Genomic DNA, 24520 nt, shown 5'->3' with positions numbered 1-24520 from the left:
CTTAAAAGCAAAATATGACGTTTACCGAGAGGATAAGGAATTCTGTAAACAATCAACAAATCCATAATAACGTCTATGAAATTGCAAATATTGTATTTGATAATCCCTTGGCTAATACAAAAAAGAAAAATGGATAAAACGTTAGACGGACGGCAAGGGGGAGAAAAGTCGCGATTACATTGCAGGACTAGAGGGCTCGGTCTTGGTTAGGCACTGTGCAAAAGTTCGCAGCACTCGTCGGGTAGTATGTACTCGGTTTCATTGCGATGGCAATGAGGATGACGATGATCGACGAGAACAAAATGGATCTGTCAGGCGGACTGCAGTTGTGAAGCTGCAGCGAACTCGTAGAACTGGAAGCTCAGCTCTTCACCGAATAGATTGTCCGTAGTCACAATTTCCGACTCGGCCATGTTCAGTCCAAGCGAAGAAGGATTCAGATCGGTCACCAGGTAGCCTTCACCAATCAAACCGCATTCCTCGGCCACCACTTCTTTGGACACTGGATTGAGGAAGTCTGCAAGGGGTTGAAAATCACTTTTATTACGAGAGGTCGCGAAACATTGCCACTTGGTTTGCGAAGTGCGGTACCTGTTTCTCTGAGTGGACACAGCGGATCCGTCGCATTACTTTGCTGGCTCTGCTGATTGTGCGCAACCTCGCCGTTACCGGAAACCATCATCGGCACAAGATACTGCACTTCGACTTCTCTCTTGATGCCGCTCAGGATTTGCTCGGCGCAGTGCTCCAGCGTTATCGAGTCGACGATGTTCTCCTCTTCGGGTGGCTGAGCGATGCTCGCGGTCGCAGCAGCGACCTCGTCTATCACCGCGCTGTGCCTGTAAAGTCGTTCGGCAAGCGATTAGCTTGGCGCGAGCGCGATTTACCGGACAAGCACACTCACGCGTTGTTCTTCATAGCCTCCTCCTTCTGCAGAGCTTGCCTGATCGACGCGATATTGAACAACTGGCGCGACTTGCCCTCGTCTTGACTAGCGATGGCCCACAAGTGACCAGCTCCGTGCGGCGCTTTCGAGCCCTTGCGGAAGTGCGGGTTGATCGACAGATTGTGCCGTACCGAGTTCTTCCATCGGTCGTCGTTGCTCTTGTAGTAAGGGAAGTGTTCTCTGCAAGTCAGACGCGACAGTGAGGAGGACAGGGCGCGACCTTCGTTGCGCTACGCGAACAAGGAGAGAGCGACGATGACGCGGCGAGATATGCAAAGGAGGCATTTGCCAGCGGAGAGCTTTGACGATAAGTGGCGCGCGCGGGAGGAGAGAGAGAGAGAGAGATGGAATACGGGTATACGAAGGCGACGACAAGCCTGCAGTGACAGGTACGCCAAGGCACCGCGCTCTGACGACGAATTTTTTTTATCTATACAGCGCCTAAACACCCCGTTCGGACGACTTGATACCCCAAAACTTTTCTATTCTACGCCCTTCTGCCTGTGGCTGCGTGTGTGTTTCTTTGTGTGACGTTTTTGATGGAGAACGGTTGCGTGCGTTTAGTGAAGTATAACTTGAATGAGATTGTACGGAAAATTGCTTTAAAACTATTACATTTACAATCTGTATGCTGATACGAAACTTGCATAAATGGATTCTATTAGGAGTCTGATTTAATGAGAAGATTTTAGATTGTCGGTTAAGCTATAAAAATTTATTTCAAGGCCTGACAAAGAAAAGCTACAATGAATTTGAATACCACAATGCAAAGAATTTTGAACAGACCATCGAATTCCTATACCTGTTCAATTTCCTTAACGTTTTTCTTTTAACGAAGGCCGATGCAATTCGAACGACAGAACTCTCTCGAAATCTAAGATTGGAAATCGTATGCGTCTACGCACAGTAGAAAATTCAAGATGTGAAAGCTCGAAAGTCAGAGCGAAATCGCGGCTCGACGCGCATATCGACTCCGAGTATACAGCCGGAGCGCATAAATCTCCGGGAAAACACACGCGAATGCTGCGGGAAAAAGGCCGCCGCGGCATACGGCAAAAGCCCAATCGGAAGCGCACTTCCGCGACGCGAACGGTAGGGGAGGATGGCGATCACCTGCCTCGGGCTGTTTCTCCGTCCGCGACCGTGGCGTGTAAAGCACGATGTACGCGGCACGCGGCCGCGTCACGGCACGTTAACCACCACCCCCGCGCCCGATAATCGTTTCGGGCTAAGCGCGCGCTTTCGCGCTCGCGTATATCGAGTGCGCGACCGACCCGCCGTCGCTGCCACCTCGATGCATCAACGCTTTTCCGGAATTTCACGCTTCGACGCACGCCGCCGCCGCCGCCGCCATTCGCCTTTGCCGCGACGATCTCGCTGTCTTGTCGCGCATAATGTACCATTGCACGACGCGCCAACGAGGCGCTCGCTTTTTAAACGAGACGCATAAATGTTCGTTCGCTCTCGTGTCAAAGCGGTCGAGTCGTCTTTGATTCGTGTATATTGCTTTTCGGCGGCAAGCGCTCATGAAAAAATCGATGGCTCGAGAATTACACGAAGAGGCCAGCTATGCACTATACCGACTAGACGAAGAAAATTGAAAGTAGAATGTAAACGTGACGCGTTTTCTAAGTATTTGTGCGATGAAAATACGGCGTCGAAAGAAGCCGACTTGCCCGAGCGACAGAAAGATTGCTTCCCGCGACGGCTCTTGCGAAATGTTTAGCGATCCATTGACCTAATCCGTTATTTCTCGGAGAGAGCTCAATCGGATCTTGGTCAAGTTTTAATATTGCCCAGAACCAGAATATAGGAATATTACGGAAAACCGATTGCGAAAGTCTACGGAATAGATCACCAAAAACGAGACGCTGCAAAGACAGGGAAGAGAGCGGCCGATCTCGCGAGGCGCAGGTGAAGATCGGCCGGCCATCGCTGGTTGCGCGCAAGGACGCAGAAGTGGAGGAGGAGGCCGCTGCCGCGAGAGCGATGGATGGACGCGGGCGCGAGCAAGCGAAAAGTGGGGGACTGCCTGCGGGCATACGGGGAGGCGGTGCCGGTCCGTGCCGTGCCACGAGGCCACCACTACGCGGTACCAGCGCGTGCCACCTCCTCCTCCTCCTCCTGCTCCTCCTTCTCCTCCCGCAAATCCATCCTCCTCGCGCGCGGTCTGTACTTCTCTATCTCGCTGCTCTTCCGCTTTTGCTTTCGACGGGCCTTCGCCTGAGACACTTTTCTTTTTCGCGCGCGCGCAAGTGTCCTTTGCCGGTGCTTCATTGGTGTTTAATCGAGGGCAGGGGGATGCGTTGGGAAAACGGTCGTGGAATCGCGCTGTCGATTGCCTAGTCTGGCGCGATCGAACGGTTGGCCAGGCTTGTTCTTTGGCTGCCGGCGTTTATCTGCTGACATTTACACGACGCGTCTTAATTGCAAAATCGAAAGGGCCCGAACTCTTATCGATGAAGTAGACAGCAATTTGATGTACAAAAGAAAGAGAGAAATTTCGTTTGTTGCGGTGGCGGAAAATTCAGTAATAAAAGAAACTAAAAAGTCGAGCAATCGTGCTCGCGCGTACGATCGAGGGTCGTAAAACTTATCCTCCCAGAGATAAGTTCGACAGCGTTCTCGTGGGTTGCTCGAGAGCTTGTCTAGTCATCCGTGACCAGTGAATACAGAGACAACTCACGAGATCCACTGGTAGATTGCGGAGACGGTGAGCTCGCCGCGCTCCTGCAGCGCGTGCTCGATGAGCTCGGTGTAGGTGAACGGCGGCTTCTTCGGGCCCGCCGCTCGCGTGCCGCGGATCTCCGGTGGGAGCGGGCCGCCGTACGCCGACGGCTCCGCGTTAAACGTGGACTTTCTCGCCCCATCGCTAAACGGGTAAAGGCCGTTCGGCGATTTGCCACTCGCGCTGCTGCTACTGCTACTGCTGCTGCTACTGCTGCTGCTGCTGCTGCTGCTGCTGCTGCTGCTGCTGCTGTTGCTACCGCCGCCACCGCCGCCACCGCTGTAGTTATTGTTGCCGCCGCTGCTGCCGTTGAACTTGCCCTTGATACCTGAGATTTCGCGGGTCGAACGGCAATGCGTTAGAAGCTAGCTTGGAAAATTCTTTTGCGAATCGAATGCAATTGGAGCGTTTCGCGCATTCTGAACAAATCAACATATTTCAGAATATGCTTTGGACTGAGAAAAATGTAAGGCAAACATCGATCCTTGCCGTGTAAACCGCTCTACCAGCGCGAGACATGGAAAGTCTGTTGATTTAAACACGTGGTCGAATTTCAACACGTGGTCGAATTTCAACTCACCCTGCACGTCCCTGGGCAACAGAGTCGTGCTCCTCTCCTCGGGCGCTTCGATCAGTGAGTCCAGCTTGAAATCTAGCAGCCACGACAAGTTACCGTTCTCCTGGTCCTCGTAAGTGGGTGGCGCGCCGAGGCCATTGATCGCTCTAGATCTGACGCTTTCGGTGTGATGGTGATAATGGTGATGATGGTTCGTTGACCTTGGCATCGTTGTCGTTGACTGCTGCTGCTGCTGCTGCTGCTGCTGCTGCTGCTGCTGCTGTTGATTCCAGAAGACCTCGGGAAAGTCGCAACTCGCCAGTGGATCGTGCTGTGGTTGCTGCTGCATCGACGGCTGCGTCGACGACGTCAGCTCCGTCAGTGGCGCAACTCCGCAGGCTTGCCCCGCCGCCGCCACTGCTCGCGTTTTTGCCAAGAGAGCGAGAGAGAGAGCGAGAGAGAGAGCGAGAGAGAGAGAGAGAGAGAGAGAGAGAGAGAGAGAGAGAGAGAGAGCGAGAGAGAGAGAGAGAGCGAGAGAGAGAGAGAGAGAGAGAGAGAGAGAGAGAGAGAGAGAATTGTTTTTAAAGCGAAACCATCGATTTTTTACTTTCCACGGAAAGCAAGAGCGCGTTCTTACGATCACCCTGACTTGCGTTTCTTTTATGATGCTTCGGTCGCGGTGCTAAGGCCGCTCTTAGCTTCAATGGAGCCACGACCGGTAAGAGAACGTGAACTGTTTTGGTTAGTTTGATTAGCCTCAGCTTCGAGATTTTGTTCGATTGAATTATTTGGATTTTTTACGAGCAATTAACCTCGCGATCCATTCGCTTCGTAAGAGTGCTGATGAATTCTCGCTTTTCTCCTCATTGAGAGCTCAGCGATAATTCTTCAAGCTTCGCGCACACAATCAACAGTTCGGAATCGCACTATTCACGTTTGTCGCCCCTAGTCATTTCGACTACAGTGAGAGACCAAGAGCTATTCGGCTAGAATCAAACTTCTCTGTTGTCGTGACTCTAATGTTGGTTATGCAAGAATGCGACTATATTATTCGACGGAAAAACAAAAGCGGAGCAAAAATTGTACGATCGGCTTCTCTCCGATAATGGCGCTCTCGCAGTGAACAATGGCAGTTTTTTGAAATTTAATGTACAAACAGCAGCCCCGGAAAACAAAGACGCAATGGCGATCGTCAAGAACCTTAGATTTACGTAACTCACCAGCCTCGAAGCTTTCCAGCGCCTCATCCCAAGTACCGTCCACCACCAAGACCTCGAGCCTCGCTACCGGAGCTTCTTGATCCTTGTGACTCACTTGATCGTGCCAGTGATAGTTGTAATGATGCGCATTCTCGAACGGCTCGTATTGCAAATTGGCTAAATCATGCTCGAGAAGTTGCAAGTCGGCCAGACGCGGTCTTTTGGCCAAGGGCTGTCGATTGTGTTGATGACCGCACACTTCGTCGCAAAGCTCCTCCAAAGCGCGACGCTTCAAATGCTGCTGCTGCTGCTGCTGCTGTTGCTCCTGCTGCTGCTCGTCGTTGCTGGTCGACTGGCCAATCATCGCGATTCACTTGTTTCTCGTATTGCACTTTGCCGACGGTCGAGGATTCCTTCGGAGGCAATCGATCTCGTTGTGCTTCACTTGTCGACTGTCACATTTCTTCCCAGCGACGATATATCTGCACTGGCGTACGTGTCTCGCTGCTCGTCTGCGTGACCAACGTCAGCCGTGACTATCGAAAGTTATCGAGGGCGCGCCGAGGGAAAGAGAGAGAGAGAGAGAGAGAGAAAGAGCTGCCGATCTCGCAGCAAAACGCGTCTCTTCCTTGACCAAAGTGTCGAGTATCTGCTCGAGCCCAGCGCGCAGCCCGACTGCGTTACAATTCGAACTGGGAAGCGTGAGACGCGCGCCCTGGTACCGGATACACGTTGCGCGCGCAACCGATACGCCTGCAGCAACCCTCCGCCCTGTCTGCCGTTCCAGCCGCCCCGTTTATGTGTACTTCTGTATATATCTGCCTGTACGCAAGTGTGGGCACGCGTTTATATAGCTTTCTCTCTGTAATTGCAGGCCGCGCGCTCGCGCTTGCACGCGGACCAAGCGAATAAGCTCATTATTGCGCGGCAGGAAAACAGGCTGGACTCGCAATTTCTTTTTTATTCATCAACGACAGAGATTTCGCTTTCATTAAGCATTACTTTCTCACATGTTTTTAGTGACTTTGGGTCGCATAACTCGTCGAGCTGAAAAACCTTTTCCTCGTTTTTCAACGAGTTTTCAACTATAATTTGAGCTAGTGTACAATGGCTTTACAAGCAAACGCTCAACGCACAATTGAAATATTTATACAAGTCTTCTGTTAATCTTCGTCTTCGTATTGTTACACACTGGATCTATGGAAACGTTCTAAGAATTGTAAATTGTCGGTCTTATCGTCGATTCTTTATTCTAACTATATATTTATATTTTCAATCAAACTAAGCTATTTTCCTCAAATGAAATGTCGAGAGTTGATACTACGTACATAAATTTTCATTTTTTTTTATTTTACTGCATATTATTTTCTTATTTTATGTAGATCCATTAATTCTTATATACTGGTCAGTATTGCAAGAATGTTGTCGGCTTTTATTATTACAGAAACAATTTATTTGACATAAGGAGATAACATTTTCAAAGAAAAAAGTTTTAAGACCAATTAGGTTAATCCGTAAAAACAAGTATGAAACATAGTTTTTGTGAATACAACTGTCAATAATTACATCAACTAGGAAAACAATTTTTTCTCGTAGCTGTTTTTTATCAGTCTTAAAAAACACTATATACGCTATTTTTTTAGTTTGTAAAATAATATTTAATTATTCCAACAATAAAAAAATCAAATATGTTGAAATTTGTTACGTACTATTTGTCAATAAAATATAAATTGGAGTATAAATAAAAAAAATAAGCTACTATATTCCCTTTCGAAACCTGTATCAATTATTGCCCCAAAAAAAAAAACAAAGTATCTCAGTCAGCCACAGGCCACAGCTGCTTGCCACACGTATAACGTAATTGTGCAACCATATGATTTCAAATCCCCAGCTGGCAACAATGTTTACAGGTGGCGCCACCATCCAAAGAAGAAGACGAAACGAGAGAGACAGAGAGAGAGAGAGAGAGAGAAACAGACTCGCGCGAATTGCTTTCGGCTGTGCGAGTAAAAGTTTGCACTGTTAGTTGGTAGAATCCAGTCACAACAAGTCAGAGCTGGGCGCAATTGGTGCGTGTGTGCGTGACACGCGTTTGGGCTTCTCTCTCTTTCCCTCTCACTCTCGCACAATATATACATACATGTATACATCGTAGAACGCCTGAAATGTCACAGAGGCAGTCCGCGAACTGCGCGACGATAAACAAAGAGAATTAAGAGCGCGTGCACCTCTCGATGCTGCCAAAGCCTCGTGGACGATGTCGGCCGCCAAGGGGATCCTCGGGCTTCGATTCAACCAGGATCAAGGTAGCGTCAACATTTCTACGCAGTACCATGCTCTTTTCATTTTCTCATTCTTTGCTAATCAACTTTTCACTCGCTCTCACCTGACGCGTGCGCTCGCTCGCTTCGCACGGCGTACACACAATATCCCTGAATATTCATTTGACCGTGTTCTTCGTTTTGACAAAAACAGGATGCTTTACGAGCTGCATGGAGTCCGGATTGCGGGTCTACAATATCGAGCCACTGGTCGAACAGGCACACTTCGATAATGAGCTCATGGGTAGCATTGGCATAGCCGAAATGTTATGGAGGTCCAATCTCATCGCTGTTGTTGGCGGTGGCACGAGACCTAAGTTCGCGGACAATACCGTCCTCATTTACGATGATCTCGCCAAAAAGTTCATCATGGAGATCACTTTTGCCAGTCCTATCAAGGCTCTTAGACTCAGGAGGGACAAGTATGTATTTTTTCTTTTATTTCTCTTGGTCTTTTATTTTCATTTTCGCATTCGTTATTGATATTTGTAATATTAATATTTCGTGATTCATCTTCGCAAATGTCAGATAAAGGACAATGATAATATTTTATTTTATTTAGAAAAACTAACACTGTTTAAAATCAATATTAAGTATTTTTTATTAAAATGTATTTAATGACTTTCAGACTTGTAGTTGCACTCCAAAGAGAAATACATGTATTCTCTTTTCCTGTGCCAACTCGTAGATTACTCACACTAGAGACTAGAGATAATCCTATGGGACTCATGGAAATTGCAACATTAGCTACTGCAAAAAAGCAGCTACTTGCTTTTCCAGGTCACAAACTTGGCAGTGTTCAACTAGTCGATCTTGGAGCTACCGAAGCTGGTACCTCTAGTGCACCAACTACTTTAGCTGCTCATCAGGTAAAACTTAGTCTATTTGATAGATTTTCAGTGAAAGAGTTTAGTTTTATTCATATATCATTGTAAAAGAAAAGAATTTTTAAGTATTTATAAAATGTGTTTGTTGTCAGGGAGCAATAGCTTGTATTGCAGTCAATCCCGAAGGAACAATGGTAGCAACAGCGTCAACACAGGGTACCCTTGTTAGAGTATGGGATAGCTTACGTAAGCAGTTATTAATTGAATTACGTAGAGGTGCTGATCCAGCTACAGTATACTGGTAAGTATTCTATATTTGAACTGCTAAATATCACTTGGAGATGAATTGAGACTAGAACATTAAAAATATTTTTTATATTATTTTAATTGTAATGTATCATTTTTTTAAGCATTACATTTAGTAAAGATTCAGAATTTTTATGCGCGTCAAGTGACAAAGGAACTGTTCATATATTTGCATTGAAAGATACTCGTCTTAATCGAAGATCAACGTGAGTAATTACAATTTGTTATAGTATTGGTTGAAATATAAAAATGTTGAAAATTCAAATATCTAATTTGCAGGTTTTCAAATATAGGATTTTTGGGAAACTATGTTGATAGCCAGTGGGCTCTTGCTACTTTTACTGTACCTCCAGAATGTGCCTGTGTTTGTGCTTTTGGCAAAGGAAGTTCCGTGATAGGTATATTATTACTTTGCACACTTTGAAAAATCTAAATTTGTTTATTTCTAGTACTTTAAGTTATCAAATTTACTGAAAATTTCATTTACAGCTGTTTGCATGGATGGTACATTTCATAAATATGTTTTTACATCTGATGGCAACTGCAATCGTGAAGCATTTGATGTCTTTCTTGATATATGTGATGACGATGAATTCTAGAGTTAGATTATATAGATAAACACTGTACAGTTTTATTCATACAAAAAGTTTAATTATTTTGTACACAATAATTATTTGATGTCAGATTGTAAATAAACTAAAACAGTTTTTTCCAACATAATTAGAACTTTATTATTTATTATTTACAATTAAACAATAATTTCATACCATTGCAAGTTTGTATTAATTTAATTTTGGCCTGAGTTTAGGTTCAACTTCTTCTCGAAATAGTTCTACAAAAGAAATAAATTTCTCAATCTCAATATGACGATTTTCTAAATATAAACATTAAATGTACATACTATAAGCTTCTGGATTAATCATTGGTTTCACTGCAGTGAAGTACAAAGGCGTTGATATTGCACCTACTAATGTTCCGATAAAAACTCCGAATCTCCAACCTTTGAGTCTAAATGCCATTGTTGATTTTTAAAACATTTCTATAAATTATTTCATGCAGCTAAGGTTATTTTTAATAAGTCTAACGTTTTTTTTATCGCGATATGATTTATAAAGTATTGAATACGAATATTATACAAGGTTATATAAAATTCTATTAGTAATTTATCGTCATGGCTAGTGCAGCATACTAATAGTGAAAATTAGTGAAAATACTAACAGCCCATGTAACAACGATCTGTGGAGAACTTAACCTAAAAATATGTGTGGTAGCTGCCTGCATTATGTATCATGTTGAGAACACTCACAAATCGTCACGGATTTAGTGTGAATTAATTCAATCAATGTAAAAAAAGTATAAGCTGTAAATCAACAAAAGAACAAAACGGTTGATTAAAATTTAATAGATAGAATAATATGAAGCATAAATGAAAGTTTTACGTGAAAGTTCAATTAAAATTTTCTACTCTTAATTGTCATTAATTTGTATTTATTGGTAAAAATGAAGAATCACATCGTCTACTACGCTCTAGCCGGTGTTTTAAGATTGCTACTAATGCACTCTGATTATCAAAATGTTATTGCTGATAGAGTGGAAGTGTCTACAGCATTAAATTCGTGGAAAAGAAGTAAGTTTAAAAAAATAACTTCATAATATTCAATAAATGACATCCTAATGAATCATTGGTCTTTCAGTTACAGAAGGTGTCTATCTAAAAAATGTAGGAGTAGATCCATACAGTGGAGATTTATTTCATGAAACTCCATTAGGTCTAATTATATTTGATTTAATTCAAAAGTATTTATCTTATTATGGAATATGGTTGTTATTCGTTGTCACTGATCTTACAACTGCTGTGTTACTTGGTATTGCAGCTACAGGTTATATCAAAGAAACAGTGAGTTCAAATTATGTACATACAATTTATTTATTCACTCGCAATAAATAGAAGTTTCTTCCAAATAATTGTTATAGATTGTTCGTGATAAAGAAGAGGAAGCACTAAGTGACAAGAAGGACAATCAAGGAAATAAAAATACATCCATAACATCCCCGAGTACATCTTCTATTTTCTATGTTTCAGCTGCTTATTTGTTCAATCCTTACATTGTCTTAAATTGTGTAGGGCTTACCACTACAGTATTCACAAATTTCTTAATATCAGTGACATTACTTGCAATGATAAAGAAATCTACTTGGAGTTTCTGTTTATCTATAGCATTTTTAACTTTACAAGGGCTTTATCCTGTTTGCCTCATTGTGCCTGCTATTATTTCTGTTGTCAAAGATCATAAAGAAAGTGAGGTGCCAATGAAAATTACCAAAATTGTAGGCCTATTTTTATCTGTTTTAATAGTTTTGCTGCTCACTTCTTACTATATCATGGGAAGTTGGTCATTTTTAAAGAATACTCTTGGTTTCATCTTGTTAGTTCCTGACTTACGACCAAACATTGGCCTTTACTGGTATTTCTTTACAGAAATGTTTGAGCATTTTAGATCTCTTTTTATTGCATCCTTCCAAATCAATGTCAGTTTGTTGTTTATCATTCCTTTAGCTTTGAAGCTCAGAAAAGATCCTATGTTATTAGCCTTTTCTTATCTGGCTATTGATGCAATTTTCAAATCTTATCCTTGTATAGGAGATGTAGGATTTTATCTTAGTCTTTTGCCTCTGTGGAGACATTTATTTAGACGTGAGTATAAATAAAAGTTATTCATTTACAACTACAAAAAATGATATTTCTAAAAATTACATTTCTTTTCAGATATGCAGCAAGGATTCATTGTTGGATGTTTTGTTTTGTTCTGCACAATATTCGCTCCAACTGTTTGGCATCAATGGATATATTCAAGATCGGCGAATGCCAATTTCTACTTTGGAGTTACATTGGCATTTGCCATAGCACAAATATTCTTGTTGACAGACATTTTGTTTGCTAACGTAAAGCGTGAGTTTGCTCTACGCCACGGCCTAGCTAGTCAAGTGAATGGAAATCAAGCCAGACTTTTACTCGAGTAAGATAAAAAAAGTTCTAAAACAGATATTTATCTGCTGAGAATATGCAATTTTTCATTAACATAAGTGTTCAACTTTTATGAAAGACAGTCATTCAGTTTTAATAATTATTATAAATATTGATACTGTTTTACTTAACATATTTCTGTACAAATGCGAAATACTTTCTCACTTTTGTATTTTTAATTATGCCAAACAGAATAAATCTAAGTTCAATATTTTTCTACTATTTCAATGAATTAAACTACGATTCTTTGCTGCTTAAAAAGGCTAAAATTTTTACCACACGATACTTTTCTTAAATCTGTTGTAAAAATCACGTTCATTCAATAAACTACTACTTACTAATTTTTATAAGGAAATTGCATAAAGTTTCATTGAAAAAAAAAATTTAATAATACTGCTGTAAAATCTAATGCTTAAGTAATTTGCAAATCTGGCAAACAAAAAAGCCTAATATACGGATTAGTAAGAATATCTATATTCTACAGTCTAAAAATTTGACTTTCTAGATTATTCTTATCTGAACGATTTAATAAACAATTTTGTGAGTAGATCACAAATAATTAAAGCTCTGATTCTTCAGCCTCACGACGTCTCGTAAACTATTCATACTCATTTTCAAATTATTAAGTAAACAAAAGTCTCATGTGAGCAATGTTAGTTATCATCTTCATATAACGAGAAATAAATTCACAGATAGGATGAAAAGAGCTAAGCTATCCAATTTCCAATCTCCAACTAATTAATTTCGACGAGCAGTATATCTTTAATCCAATAATTATTAGATTGAATTAAGTAAATTCAACGAAGATAATGGTTGCTCCAAAATAGGACAGTGATCCCACGTGTATCATGTTTTCAGCTTTCATTTCGAATTATACTTTGTTTGAATTCTTATAAATTTGACAAATATCAGAGGCTAATGACATTGACAGCTTTAAATACTATTGAAATGCACATTTTATGAAAAAATGACACTGTCCGAGTACAGCTGGATTGGTTACCTTGTTGCACGAGTTCATTTTTCTATTTATTTTTTAAATCGTTTATAAATGTTTGATTAACAAAAACAATAAGTTGTTTGTATATTCTTTATCATATCTCATTACTCTTTTGCTTATTTGAATGTTCCGAAAAGATTTCTAAACTGATTAATTTTTTTCCGAGTAAAAAAAATTCTTCGGAATAAAACTGCCTCTGTACACCCACCAGTTATTTAAAATTTGAAATAGACACTTTATACAATAGTTATTCCAAAAAAATTTTAAAACAATTTTGCAGTAAATGAATATAGTTTTATTACACTAAACGTATTTTACCTACGTCATTGTCGTATAGATTATAGGAAAGACATTAGTAACCGATCAATTACTAATAGTTGTCCATGTCTTTATTATCTTTAATAAATAATCATTAAGTTGATGAACATTGGTGGCCAACTGACAGACTACTAGCGAAATGTGAATTATTATTTTCCAAACTTCAAGTATTCTTTTCAAACAGCGAGTAAAATTAAATATAAAACTGTATTTTGAAGATAAAATATTATTGATTTGAGTTTCCATTTCCATTTTTATGTAATAGATTCAAAGATGGAAAATTACCTAAAGGTGGCCGACTACCTTTAATGACGATTTTCACTTTAAACTGATACAAAAAATATGTTTAAATTGATAACAAATAAAAAGGAAATGGAAATATTTACAGCATAAATGTTTCATCTTTCAGATAAAATTTTTATTTTATTTGTACTCAGTGTAGGAAAAAAATGATTGAAGTTTAAAACAGAAAAGCGATATTTCGCTAATAATCGGTTATTCCGGCTGGGCTTTGCGATAGCATTCGGTCACTAATATTTTAACTAAAATTTTTAATGATTTTGATGAAAAAAAAAATTAAGATTCGATTAAATCGTTAATTATCTTAATTTAAGGTGGACGGCTACTGGCACGTGGTCTGTTACTATTGTTATTACCCTATATAATAAATATGAAATAAAAATCATAAAAAGCATGAAATATTGCATGCTAAAATTCGTTATTTTCTATAAATACCTAAAAAACAAATATAAAATCGGAAAATTAAAAAATTACAGTCTTCTTTTGGTACATTCTCACAGGTTCATGTACAAGGATCAATGTGCTGCTTATGATAGAGAGTGCAGCATCGAAGGAAGAGAATTTCGAGTCGCGTCTCGAAACATCTCTGAATTTATCTCTGCGAAAGTGCAGAACTCAATTTTCGATCTCGTTGCCGATACTCATTTTTTACGTCATTATCGAGCCGAGTCCTCGACGCATGCGAAGTGGTTTACTTAGCGATCGATTCCTTGGAATGTTCTTTGAACCAGCGGATAAAGTCATTCAAGCGATCGAATCGACGACCACCAAACGTCAAACCGGCCGGGCTTATGGTAATGATGCTATGTCGGCACTGGTCACGAGGAAGATACGACAGCATGAATTTGCCAGGTTGGTTCTGTTGGCAATCAAGCAGAAATTCACTTCTGTGAAGAATAAAGGAAACAATCGTCAAAGATTAGAATTACCTTGATTGCAGAAATGATGTAAGGAATTCCCTGGGGATTCTTTCTCTTCTGATTCTTAAGTATCTCTTCAGCTTTGCCCTGCACGCCCAGAACTTGTGGCTTGTAGTGCTTGAAGCTCATCAGTTCGCAAGCGTAAACAGCCATGGGACCGACATGCCTAGCGATAATTGCGTCGACATTCGGAAATTCTTGTTCACCAATCCACAAACACTTGCCGTCGTCGCGCACCGCGGTATGATGATTCACGCCCTCGGACATTTTCCACGTGAGACAAAGCTGTCCTTCACCCTTGCTCGACGGTCGAATTATCACCTCGCCCGGTCGCATCGCTTGCATCAGTATCTCGGCGTCCTTGAAGTTGACGTTTCTGAAGCAGCAATGAGCACTCGTGCGCGTCGCATCCCCCCGCCGTTGCCTCGCGTTTCGCGTTCTCTCGTCCAATAATTCGTCTCTAGCTTCGGCTATGTGGTCGTAGTATTTGTCTTTCGGCAATCTATCCGCAAAATACGAAATAACGAAATGAAGCTCTAAAAATTCGTTATCAAGAATGAAGGTTTTCAGATCACCTCCACTCGTCGTTCCTATCGGCTAGATCGCTGTGTTTGCTGCTCGCTTCGACGCGAAATTCGGCCGCCTCGATCTGCACTATACGACAGTGAATGCGATCGCCCACGCGAATTTTTTCTTCGGGATTGGCCACACTTTCGTCCGACAAATTGTCTATGCGAATGAACCCGGATATAGAGTTATCCAAACGCAGCCAAACGACTTCGTTAGCCAGTGCTACGATCGTGGCCTCCACAAGTTTACCAACGTAGAAGTTTTCCGCATCTTGCTTGGCAAATATTCCGAAGAGTTGGTCGACTGTCGGAGACTGATACGGGATTCGCAGGTCCTTGTATCTGTGAAAAAAGAGCGCGCCGTCTCGACACGTGGTGCACAGGATCTCGCAGCGAGCAGAGGAGAAGAAGCGCGCACCTGTGAGTGAGTTCCGAGCGAATGTCGTGTAGCGTGATGCATTGATTGGGGAATCCACGCCTCACGAGTTCCTCGGCGTACGCGTCGAGGTCCAGTTCCTGCAATCTCTCCGGGACCTGGACGATGTCTCTGAGCGCCAGCGGCGCAGCGCTCGCCTCTTGGCAATCGTAGTCAAGCGCGTCGGCCGCTATTCTGCCGACCCAGTCGTAGTTCTCGGGATGCACGCGCGAGCCGTCGAGCACCTGGACGCGCGCCCTCGCGGCCGTGTGCAAGCTGCTCGCGTCGATCTTGATGAAGCCCGCGCAATTGGCGTACATCTTGGGGCCCAGGCGGCACAGAGTCATCAGCTGAAACGGAAACGGAGGAGCGCGGGTGCATTCAGGCTGGAATCGATGGCGAGGAGGCCGAGGAGCTGCTACTTGCCTGTCGGCGATCTTCCAATTGTTGGCTCGCCCTGCCCAGAGTGTCCAGGAGGTGGCGTGCCTTGCGCGGCCCGAAGCCGCACACGAACTGCAGCAGGCTGCCAAAGTAGGGCGTAAGCAGGGCTCTGTTGACGTCGACGCCGACCTCGTTCACTCGATTGACGAACTCCAAATAGATATCATCGCGTAAGTCTTCCCGGGCCACCTGGTCTTGGAGATCATGGAGCTCGAGACGGAGAATCTCGTGGTCGGCGTTGCACAGCTGCGATAACTCGCCGAGGGGATCCTGCAGGCGACGCGCCAGCGAGATCGCCTGGCGCAAGACGGCCGGATGCTCCGGGAACTCGGCGACACCCTGACTATTGGTGGAGTAGACGAGCGCGGCTCCGTTCTCGACGATCTCCACCGCGATCCTTGGAAAATTGGCCTCGGCCGCGAGTCTCGCGATCGCCTCGCGGAAGGCTCGCGCGATCGCGGGCGCTCGGCATGACGCGCCCGAGATAGCCACCACGTGGGGTCTGCTCGCCGCGATCGCGCGCTCAATCGCCCCGTCGCTCGTTGTTCCGGCGTCGGGCAGCTCGTACGAGTCCGCGCACGCGGCGCTGGGCGCGACCGTGCAGGCAAACGCCGCCGTCGCCGCAGGATCGTCGTCGTACGCCACGCCCATGACCCGCAAACCTGTCGACGCGTCCCAACAGTCCTCGTGCTCGGCAGAACAGGCGGCACGGTACGGGGCCGTCTTTATCCAGTCGTATATCTTGCGAGCGCAGCAGCGCGTCACGCACTCCTTGGCCTCGGCCAGCAGCGTCGAGTGCAGCTCTCGCTTCAGCTCGGGCACGAGCATCTCGGCGACGGCTGCTTCCACGCTGCCGGCGCGGAGCCGGTCCCACTCTCGGACGTGTTTACTCGACTCGCTCCTGCGAATGACAGCTAGCGTGAACGCGTTTCGCTCGCGTGCAAGCGCTATACACTGTCGATGCGCACCTGCACCAAAGCCGTTTCGCGCGCTCCGCGTAGTTCGCCTCGACTTGATCGGAAAAGCCAATCGTGATCAATCGGTCATCCTGCGCCATGGACAGCTTCAGGTACTGGTCGCCGGCCAGGTCCTTGACGGGCTTGCCTTTGAGGTATTTCATGGTGTAGACGGGATGGTTTTCGCCGATCGCTGCGATCCCCTTGCTCGTCGGTCGCACCGACATTTTTGCCTGCTCGAGGTATAGCTTCCTCACCGATTTTCTGACCATTGGTTCTTTGGAAATTTGTATCGCTACCATACGCTGCGCGGCCTTTAGTACCTAAAATTCCAGATTCGTCGTATCGTTGCGGCATGTTCGCAGATTAGAAAAACGTAAGCAAACTACCTCCTCGCTGGTTTTGAACGTCTTGTTGATGTAACTCAAAGCAAGAACGCTGGGTAGAACTGCCTCTTGCTCGACTTTGTGTACCTGGCATTGTCGATCGAGATTGTTGGCGAACTGCTTGGGCGACAAGCCAAACTTTCTAGCCAAACTGCTCAGGCCAGCCTCGCGATAAATTGAGTAAGATTCGTTACGATCGTCGACGCGCTCTTCTTTGAAAATCTCAGGAGCGTAGTGCAAGAAAAACAGCTGATAGAAATCGTTCAGCTCCTCGATTGTCCTCGCGGCTCTCAGCTGCTCAATGTCGTCGCTCTCTATCGGTCTGCTGTGCCGCGACGCGTCGCTATCCTGATGATATTTCATCAGTTGGAAAACGTCCAACAGAGCTTTTTTACGTCGACTCAGCTGGCACCACTTGGCGTCGAATTTGTAAATCCTCCAGAGATCGTTGATGCCGAGCTCCGGCAAGACGCACTCTTTGCGATAGAAGGCGATGAAGGGCACCTCGAGATGCTGATTTTTCAAGAGATCTAAGGCGACTGCGATCTTGTCCACTGCTTCCGGGCCTTTGCGCGCGCGGCCCTTAGCTTCCGCCGTCAAGTGAGAGTCTTGAATGGAAATGGTTCTGCAGTCGAAGGCTTGCTCGTAAATCCACCGAGCTTCTCTCGCGAGCTCCTTTTTCGAAGCTGCGGTCACGGGAACGACTCGGAGCTGCATTCGCTCGGGAACGTCGCTTGCGCATATCTCAGCATCCAAGTCATCGGCAGTTCGTTGCTCGCCGGCGCTGCTCTCGGAACCAGCGCCACGTTTGCTCGACTTATCGTCATTGAAAATGTCCCGGACTTTCTGCAGAGCAGAACGAATCAACGAGACGACTTCTTCGACGCTCTCCTGTTCAAATCGAAAGATGCAATGACCTAATGAGCTTGTTGCGTTACGGCAAGTCGTCGTCAATGAGTCGAGAAATACTCACGTCGTTCGATTCTTCGCCAAACAATTCTGACGCGACTGCTTTCGATCGTCTCTTTCTGAAACCTTCGTCATCGTTCCCTTTGAAACGTTTCAATGCTCTCTGCGAATATCACGGTGTAAGCGAAGACGCATCAAACATTGATCAACCATCAAGCCCAATAGAAGTCCCTCGTTCGTTATTTTCGGAGAACTTACTCTTTCGCTTTTCGTAGTCTCACAGTCCAAACAATCATTGAAACCCTCATCGTCGCTTACGCTACTTCTCTTCACACCTAGACTCCTATTCACCACGGCACCGACACTTGAAATGCCGGTCATATCGCCCCGAGGATTTTTCGCAGCTATTACGAGCTCGAATGTTGAGCTGAAACTTGTTGAGAAATAAACAAGCATAGAAGCAAAATTTGGTTTTGAAAAGTAAATAACGCTTATTTACCTTTTTCAAATCGTTACTATATTCTATTAATAAAAGGCACTAGCGCGCGAAAACGAAAAAACCGTATACGTCGGTACAAATGAAACGTTTGAATACTGAAACTCTGCTGCAAACAATTATAAAAACAGTGCGACATCTTTCTCAGATATGCCGAAACCATAGGCATACACTAGTGGATAGCGTTCGAATTACAGCAGATATCCACTACCGTCAGCGCATTCCCTTCCACTCAATAAATACGCTCCGCCATTAACATGTCGAATCTACAAATTTTTATTAGCGCTCGTTCTAGTAGATGCTGAACTCATTCGCTAAAACAGCTGGTAATCGTGATACTCGACATATCTAAATAAAGACATCTTATCATTTACCAATTTGAATGAATGGACAAATCTATAGGTCAAATGTAAATTATCATTTTACATGATGAAATGACGTCGTTTAAAAAATTATTCATTTATTAATATAATTTCACAAGTTAGTATAATAATAAGTATACTCTATAAGACATGAACAATACATTTATAAACCAAAAAGCACCTAATTCAAATATTCAGGTACCACTGGTTTACTTTATTACATCAACTAAAATTTCACAAAGTGAAACCTACAATTAAGTAATGATTATTTTGTCAATTCTTCGCTCATGTGTTGTTTTTTCTTTTTTCTCTTTTCTTTTTTCATAGCCTGTTTCTCTAATTTTATATCAGCCATGCTTTTGATCTGAATGTCACTCAATTTAACTTTCGTACGAGGAGCAATAGCTTGTGGGCAACCGTTGAATGTTTTAAAAGATGATTGTTTACGAACTGATTTCGGATACTCGTTCTCGTCTACAACGCTTTCTGGAGGACTTACTTCTACACCATCATCTGCAGAGAATACATTCATGAATTGATAACTCGTATAAAAGAAAATCACTAATTGAATAATATTTTATTTACCAAGGTCGACGACATCGATGGTACTGAAATTATCCAAAACAGATGGTACAACAATTTTCGGCTGTTTATGTGGCTTGCCGCATTCTCCACGAGAATCGTTTTTTATATCGAAGGGATTACCGCGACATGCATTGTTGTTTTTGCAAAATTGAAGAAAATATTTCCAATTTTTATCAATCTGGAGTACCTTTTGATTTCCCACAACTATCAAAAGTGCTTTTGTTCTCGTTAGCGCAACATTAAATCTCTTTGGGTTTGACAGAAATCCTATGTGTTTCTCATCATCGTGTTTAAACGTCTTACTTCTCACTGTAGATAAAATAATTACATCTTTTTCTTGACCTTGAAATAACTCAACTGTTCCGACGTCCACGTTGAGGTAATTATCTTCTTGAAGAACTCTTTTAATTTTGAGCTTTTGTGCGGTAAAAGGAGTTACAATACCAATTTCATTTTCAGGCAATGGTTTCTTCATAGGATTTCTCATTAAATGTTTCACATAATACCTCACAACCTTTATTTCTTCGATATTATAAGAGCTGAACAAAATTAATGTATGAATGAATAAATAATACGATTTTATAATTGAATAGAATTTTAATAGCAAACAGAGGTATACCTGGTAGATCTATTAGCTTTTACTTCAGTTCCTTCTACATTATGGAAAATGATTGGAAATTTTTTGTTAACAAGATATGGCCAGTCTATAGCTTTATATATATTGTCGTTTCCACAAGCTTTTAATTCAGATTCATAAAAAATTTCATTTGATACTTTGATAATTTCTGGATGACTTCTATAATTTTGAAGTAATTTCGTAATGTAACCTGGATGATATTGACCATGCTCATTTCTTTTGTAAGGCTCACAATCCATAAGTCTTTCTAACATCGAGCGTCCTATAACAAAATAGTATAAGTAGTAAAAATTGTGATTTTTATATAGATTTAATTATTGCAAATATGAATATATAAATGCAAAATTAACCTAATATAGATTCAGCAAGTTTTGATTGTATTCCAGGACCTAATTGATAAGGATCACCTGCAATAATTACTTGACTATGTAGTCTTCCAATTCGTCCCTCTTTTATGCTACTCAATAAATTAAAAGGTATCAATGCCTCTGGTTCAGTTGCTTGTCCAGCTTCATCAATGAACACATAAGAAAAGTGTTTTTCTTTAAAGTTGAGGAATAGCAATCTAAAATTAATTTACTAATAAATTAAATTTGTTCAAATTTGTAGGCAAATAATTTTCTTTTATATAATACTGACCTCATACATGTACATAACGTAGTAATGACAATTTTTTTATTTTTAATTAGTTCTTTTGGTAACATCATAACTTGTCCTTCAATAAAATTAGAGCATCCTAAAATTTCTTCATCAATTTTCGATCCTTCATTGGATACACTGTACATTCTATATAAATCCCTTTCAGGAATGTAATCTTTATAAGCTAATAATTTTTTGGTTATAACATCTGCTGCAGTATTAGATGGTGTACATACCAGAATGTTGTCAGATGGATTAGCTTGCCAAATCTATTTCAAAAAAATTTCATATTTTGGTATCAACTGAAAGATATATTTATTTTTTTAAATAATACTTGTAAAAATGTGTACCTGACAAATGGCTTCGACTATGGTAGAAGTTTTACCAGTACCTGGAGGTCCATACAAAATGTAGGGATAAGGTTGAGATGATTTGGATTTTATGTTTAGCACAGCCTGCTTTTGCTCTGGATTACTTTCTATATTCTTATTATACCAAAATATACTAAATAACATTATTTTTATAAGTTTCATTGTTTCATTTTAAGAAAAAGCAAATACAAAATACTTACTTGCTACCCTCTTCAATAAATGTAGAATGTTTAATTGGAAAAAATAATGGAGTTAATTCATACAAATTAATTAAGCACAAAGTATAATGACAACACCTGATTGGATAATTATGAAATATAAATCTGATGTCATAGAATTTTTCTGAACTATATGCTGTACAGAACCTAGAAAATCAATAATAGTGCATGTTTCTGATAAAGTCTTAAAACACAAATTTATATGTAAATATTTTACTTTTTTGTAGCAATAGCAATTATATGATCATCCATAACATTAGTAACATCAAACCGATAAAGAAGCTTTGTTTGCAAATCACAGATTTCCAGTACATCAGGTCTTATAGATGGTAGTTCTTCTATTAGTTCTTCAACATTAATTTTGAAATGCTTAGAACTATCCATTAATCTTGTAATTTTTTTTTTGTGTAGATCATATCTTTTCATGTCTAAATTATTTTGAATTTCTTCAACATAAAGCATGAGTTTGAAAAGTTTTAGATAGTTTGAAACTTTCAATTCTATACCCTCATTGTTTTGTATCTGCTTTAATATTTGCATGAATTGCACATTTTTGTCAGTCATACCAACGAATGGTTTCAAATTGTTTATTACTACAGGTATTAAATCTTTAGGTATTGGATATTCTGGGATTACTGGTCTAGATGGTGGCAGAAAATAGCTGTTTTTCCGACTGTAATAAACATGTAGAAATATATTAGTTCACTGTAATTTTAAGCAACAAATAAAGTTTCAGAGATCACTTAGATACTTACTCATTTTTTGTCTGCTTAAGGTTTCGTTGTTTACTATACATGATTGCTACTTCAGAAAATATATGAAACATTAAGTAAGATGTAATTTATTTAATCATATAAATAAAGTAGGAAAAAATGCTTTTATTACTTGGAAAGTAACAACAACGAGTAAAAAATAATATCTTATTTTTATCTGACCTGTAATTATTTTCAGCGTTGCCGTTGTAATTCTTGACTGTTATTTAATCCTCCCTTAGCAAAATCAGCAAAATTTGTCTTCAATTGATTTTAATTATTCAACAGTCTTCGCTAAGTGAAAAAAACGTTGGCCGCGAACGAGAATGCTTTTCTAAACAATGGAACACGATACCGAATAAACGATCGCAAAGATGTGCAACTGGCGAACGTAAAACAGCATTCTCTAAATGACATCATCCACAAGACTGTCAACTTGTTTACACAAACTGTACTGCAAACACTGTATTAATTACACATTGACTCATGATAGCTAATGGTACTGTTAAATCTAACCTAGCACTTGCCAATCGCATATATACGTGTGCGTGTACAATTGCAAGGTCAATAAACTGAACTATTGCAGCTGAAAGCTTGGAGAAATTACATAACGAAGTAAAATAAAAATATAACTATCGATGAGCATAAACATAGCAAAACAGAGAGAATAATCGAAAGTTTGACAAACAATACGAACTGACAGTTGACTCAGTTGTAGCTGGCCATCGCTATTCGTCTTCTTTTATGACTGACTTTATCTACTGTCACAATACAGCTTGACTTAAGCCAAAACCATATCAAACTTGAATAATGACATTTTGATGTTGAGCAAAACTTTTTATCTTGATGATTTTCTAACCAGAATACACTTATAAGACGGGCAGAAAGGAAAGGAAAACAAAAGGAGAAAAAGGAAAAGTAGTGATGAGAAGGATAAATAAAAGGAAATAGGATAGCCTAAAACAAAAGATTCATTAAATTGTTAATGTACAAGATTGTAAAAAGTGAAATGTAAGTTTAATACATACTATTAATATATTTAATATATACTATTAGGTTTTTTTTTAAATCTTTCAACTTCTTGGCTTCACCAAGAGGAATATTAAATATCTTATTGTTATTTTCTGCAAATACATTGAGAATCAGTTGGTTTATGTTCTTTATCATAGTTAGAACAAATAGGAGAAAACTAAAGGTATAGTAGTAGAGGGAAGGTATTTAATTTGATTTTGTCTTTCAATTTTTCTATTAAATCTGCGAGCTGATAAAATATTACAATTACCCTTAGCTATTGCAACTTGAACTATCTCATTTGTATCAATATTTAGAGGTATATTTTTAATAAGAGCTTGTCTTTTGTACTAATGAAAAGGGATAAAACTTTTAAGGTTATTTTCTTTCAAAATTGTATTATCTAGTAATTTATCAGCAATAATTCTATCTTTAATCTCTAGAAACTTTATTTCTATGAATATTAACAGCATCTGTAATTTAATTTGAATAACTTTTAATAATTATTTTCATAATATGAGATGGGTTCAAGTATTCAGGATTAGTATCGATTCTTGAAATATGAACAATATATGGAATACTAATTATTGGAGAAAAATGTTTAAATCTAACATCCTGTTTCGAAAGAATAATTTGATTTAACAGATCTACTATCGTCATCACCATCAAAACCTTAAAAATACAAAGCAGACGTAAACGTCACAGCCATATCTTCTTTCTGCTGCGCTTGCTCCCTCTACTCCGCCATTAAAATATCACCACCACCATTAACAAACACCATTTTTGAATTTGTATTAATTTTTTGTTCAATAATTATTTTTTTGAGAATAAATGATTCATGATTAGAATCCAATTCTAATGATCTTTCATTAAATTTAGATTTTAACAAATCACTCGGAGAAGAAAAATCACTCAAATTTTATCAATACAAACATTTGAAAACTCTGGCATGCCTGTCTGAATGTCATTGAGACAGGCATACCTAATTGAAAATAAAAAATAAAATGTATATATATATATATATATATATATATAATGTTAAAAAGGAAGAAGAATAAAGATAAGAAAAGTATTAAGAATAGAAAAGGAAAGATGTGAGAATAGAACGAACACCCTCCAAACCTTTTATAATCAGTCAACTTAGATTGAAATGCAGAAAGTCGTGAAGAGCGATTTCGTTTCGGCTTTTGCTCCGTCCCTATTCGCTATGAGGAGGCAGTGCACGCCCGAGGGACAAGGAGAAGTGGTATAAGTGTCCAACGAGAGAAAGGAGGCGAACACTTTGCCCCGTTCACAAGAGAATGAACGAGAGAGGTAGTAGTTGAGGCAT

The 24520-nt window shown here is 40.8% G+C and overlaps 5 protein-coding genes across 7 annotated transcripts; 2 read left to right on the top strand and 3 right to left on the bottom strand.

Annotated features, from left to right (window-relative positions):
• Positions 1–89: 89 nt before the first annotated feature.
• On the bottom strand, positions 90–6665 carry LOC131673270 (uncharacterized). The gene is made up of 6 exons (XM_058951145.1): positions 5451–6665; positions 4255–4647; positions 3633–4002; positions 905–1126; positions 592–839; positions 90–517 (listed from the first exon to the last, which is right to left on the bottom strand). The coding sequence occupies exons 1-6, from the start codon at positions 5791–5793 to the stop codon at positions 312–314; spliced, it is 1782 nt and encodes a 593-aa protein (XP_058807128.1). The 5' UTR covers positions 5794–6665; the 3' UTR covers positions 90–311.
• A 764-nt stretch (positions 6666–7429) lies between these two features.
• LOC131673268 (WD repeat domain phosphoinositide-interacting protein 4-like) lies at positions 7430–9616 on the top strand. Its single transcript, XM_058951143.1, has 7 exons — positions 7430–7735; positions 7905–8172; positions 8379–8619; positions 8730–8878; positions 8988–9089; positions 9163–9281; positions 9373–9616. The coding sequence occupies exons 1-7, from the start codon at positions 7687–7689 to the stop codon at positions 9480–9482; spliced, it is 1038 nt and encodes a 345-aa protein (XP_058807126.1). The 5' UTR covers positions 7430–7686; the 3' UTR covers positions 9483–9616.
• Positions 9617–10152: 536 nt separating this feature from the next.
• LOC131673267 (phosphatidylinositol glycan anchor biosynthesis class U protein) lies at positions 10153–12127 on the top strand. Its single transcript, XM_058951142.1, has 4 exons — positions 10153–10510; positions 10578–10780; positions 10858–11578; positions 11651–12127. The coding sequence occupies exons 1-4, from the start codon at positions 10384–10386 to the stop codon at positions 11902–11904; spliced, it is 1305 nt and encodes a 434-aa protein (XP_058807125.1). The 5' UTR covers positions 10153–10383; the 3' UTR covers positions 11905–12127.
• A 970-nt stretch (positions 12128–13097) lies between these two features.
• On the bottom strand, positions 13098–18730 carry LOC131673266 (transcription elongation factor SPT6-like). 2 transcript variants are annotated; one of them, XM_058951140.1, is made up of 10 exons: positions 18619–18730; positions 18378–18552; positions 18184–18282; positions 17214–18101; positions 16837–17147; positions 15854–16769; positions 15431–15777; positions 15019–15354; positions 14453–14945; positions 13098–14382 (listed from the first exon to the last, which is right to left on the bottom strand). In XM_058951140.1, exons 2-10 carry the CDS (start codon positions 18498–18500, stop codon positions 14215–14217), a joined length of 3681 nt encoding a protein of 1226 aa, XP_058807123.1. In that variant the 5' UTR covers positions 18501–18552; positions 18619–18730; the 3' UTR covers positions 13098–14214. The 2 variants fall into 2 exon arrangements, with proteins under 2 accessions (XP_058807123.1, XP_058807124.1); XM_058951141.1 differs by having other exon boundaries at positions 18378–18546; positions 18619–18720.
• A 331-nt stretch (positions 18731–19061) lies between these two features.
• Positions 19062–22910, bottom strand: LOC131673275 (putative helicase MOV-10). Of its 2 annotated transcripts, XM_058951156.1 has the most exons (11): positions 22696–22712; positions 22363–22628; positions 22183–22228; positions 21645–22100; positions 21410–21574; positions 21189–21342; positions 20839–21107; positions 20550–20764; positions 20182–20461; positions 19563–20101; positions 19062–19490 (listed from the first exon to the last, which is right to left on the bottom strand). In XM_058951156.1, exons 3-11 carry the CDS (start codon positions 22221–22223, stop codon positions 19243–19245), a joined length of 2367 nt encoding a protein of 788 aa, XP_058807139.1. In that variant the 5' UTR covers positions 22224–22228; positions 22363–22628; positions 22696–22712; the 3' UTR covers positions 19062–19242. The 2 variants fall into 2 exon arrangements, with proteins under 2 accessions (XP_058807139.1, XP_058807140.1); XM_058951157.1 differs by having other exon boundaries at positions 22183–22231; positions 22363–22910.
• Positions 22911–24520: the final 1610 nt, after the last annotated feature.

Source organism: Phymastichus coffea, unplaced genomic scaffold (genome assembly GCF_024137745.1).
Source record: "Phymastichus coffea isolate CEN01 unplaced genomic scaffold, Cenicafe_Pcof_1.1 PCOF00171, whole genome shotgun sequence".
In the NCBI taxonomy this organism is placed as follows: Eukaryota; Metazoa; Arthropoda; class Insecta; order Hymenoptera; family Eulophidae; genus Phymastichus; species Phymastichus coffea.
The sequence above is the reverse complement of the archived record's forward strand: the minus strand, read 5'-3'. Positions and strand labels throughout refer to the sequence as shown.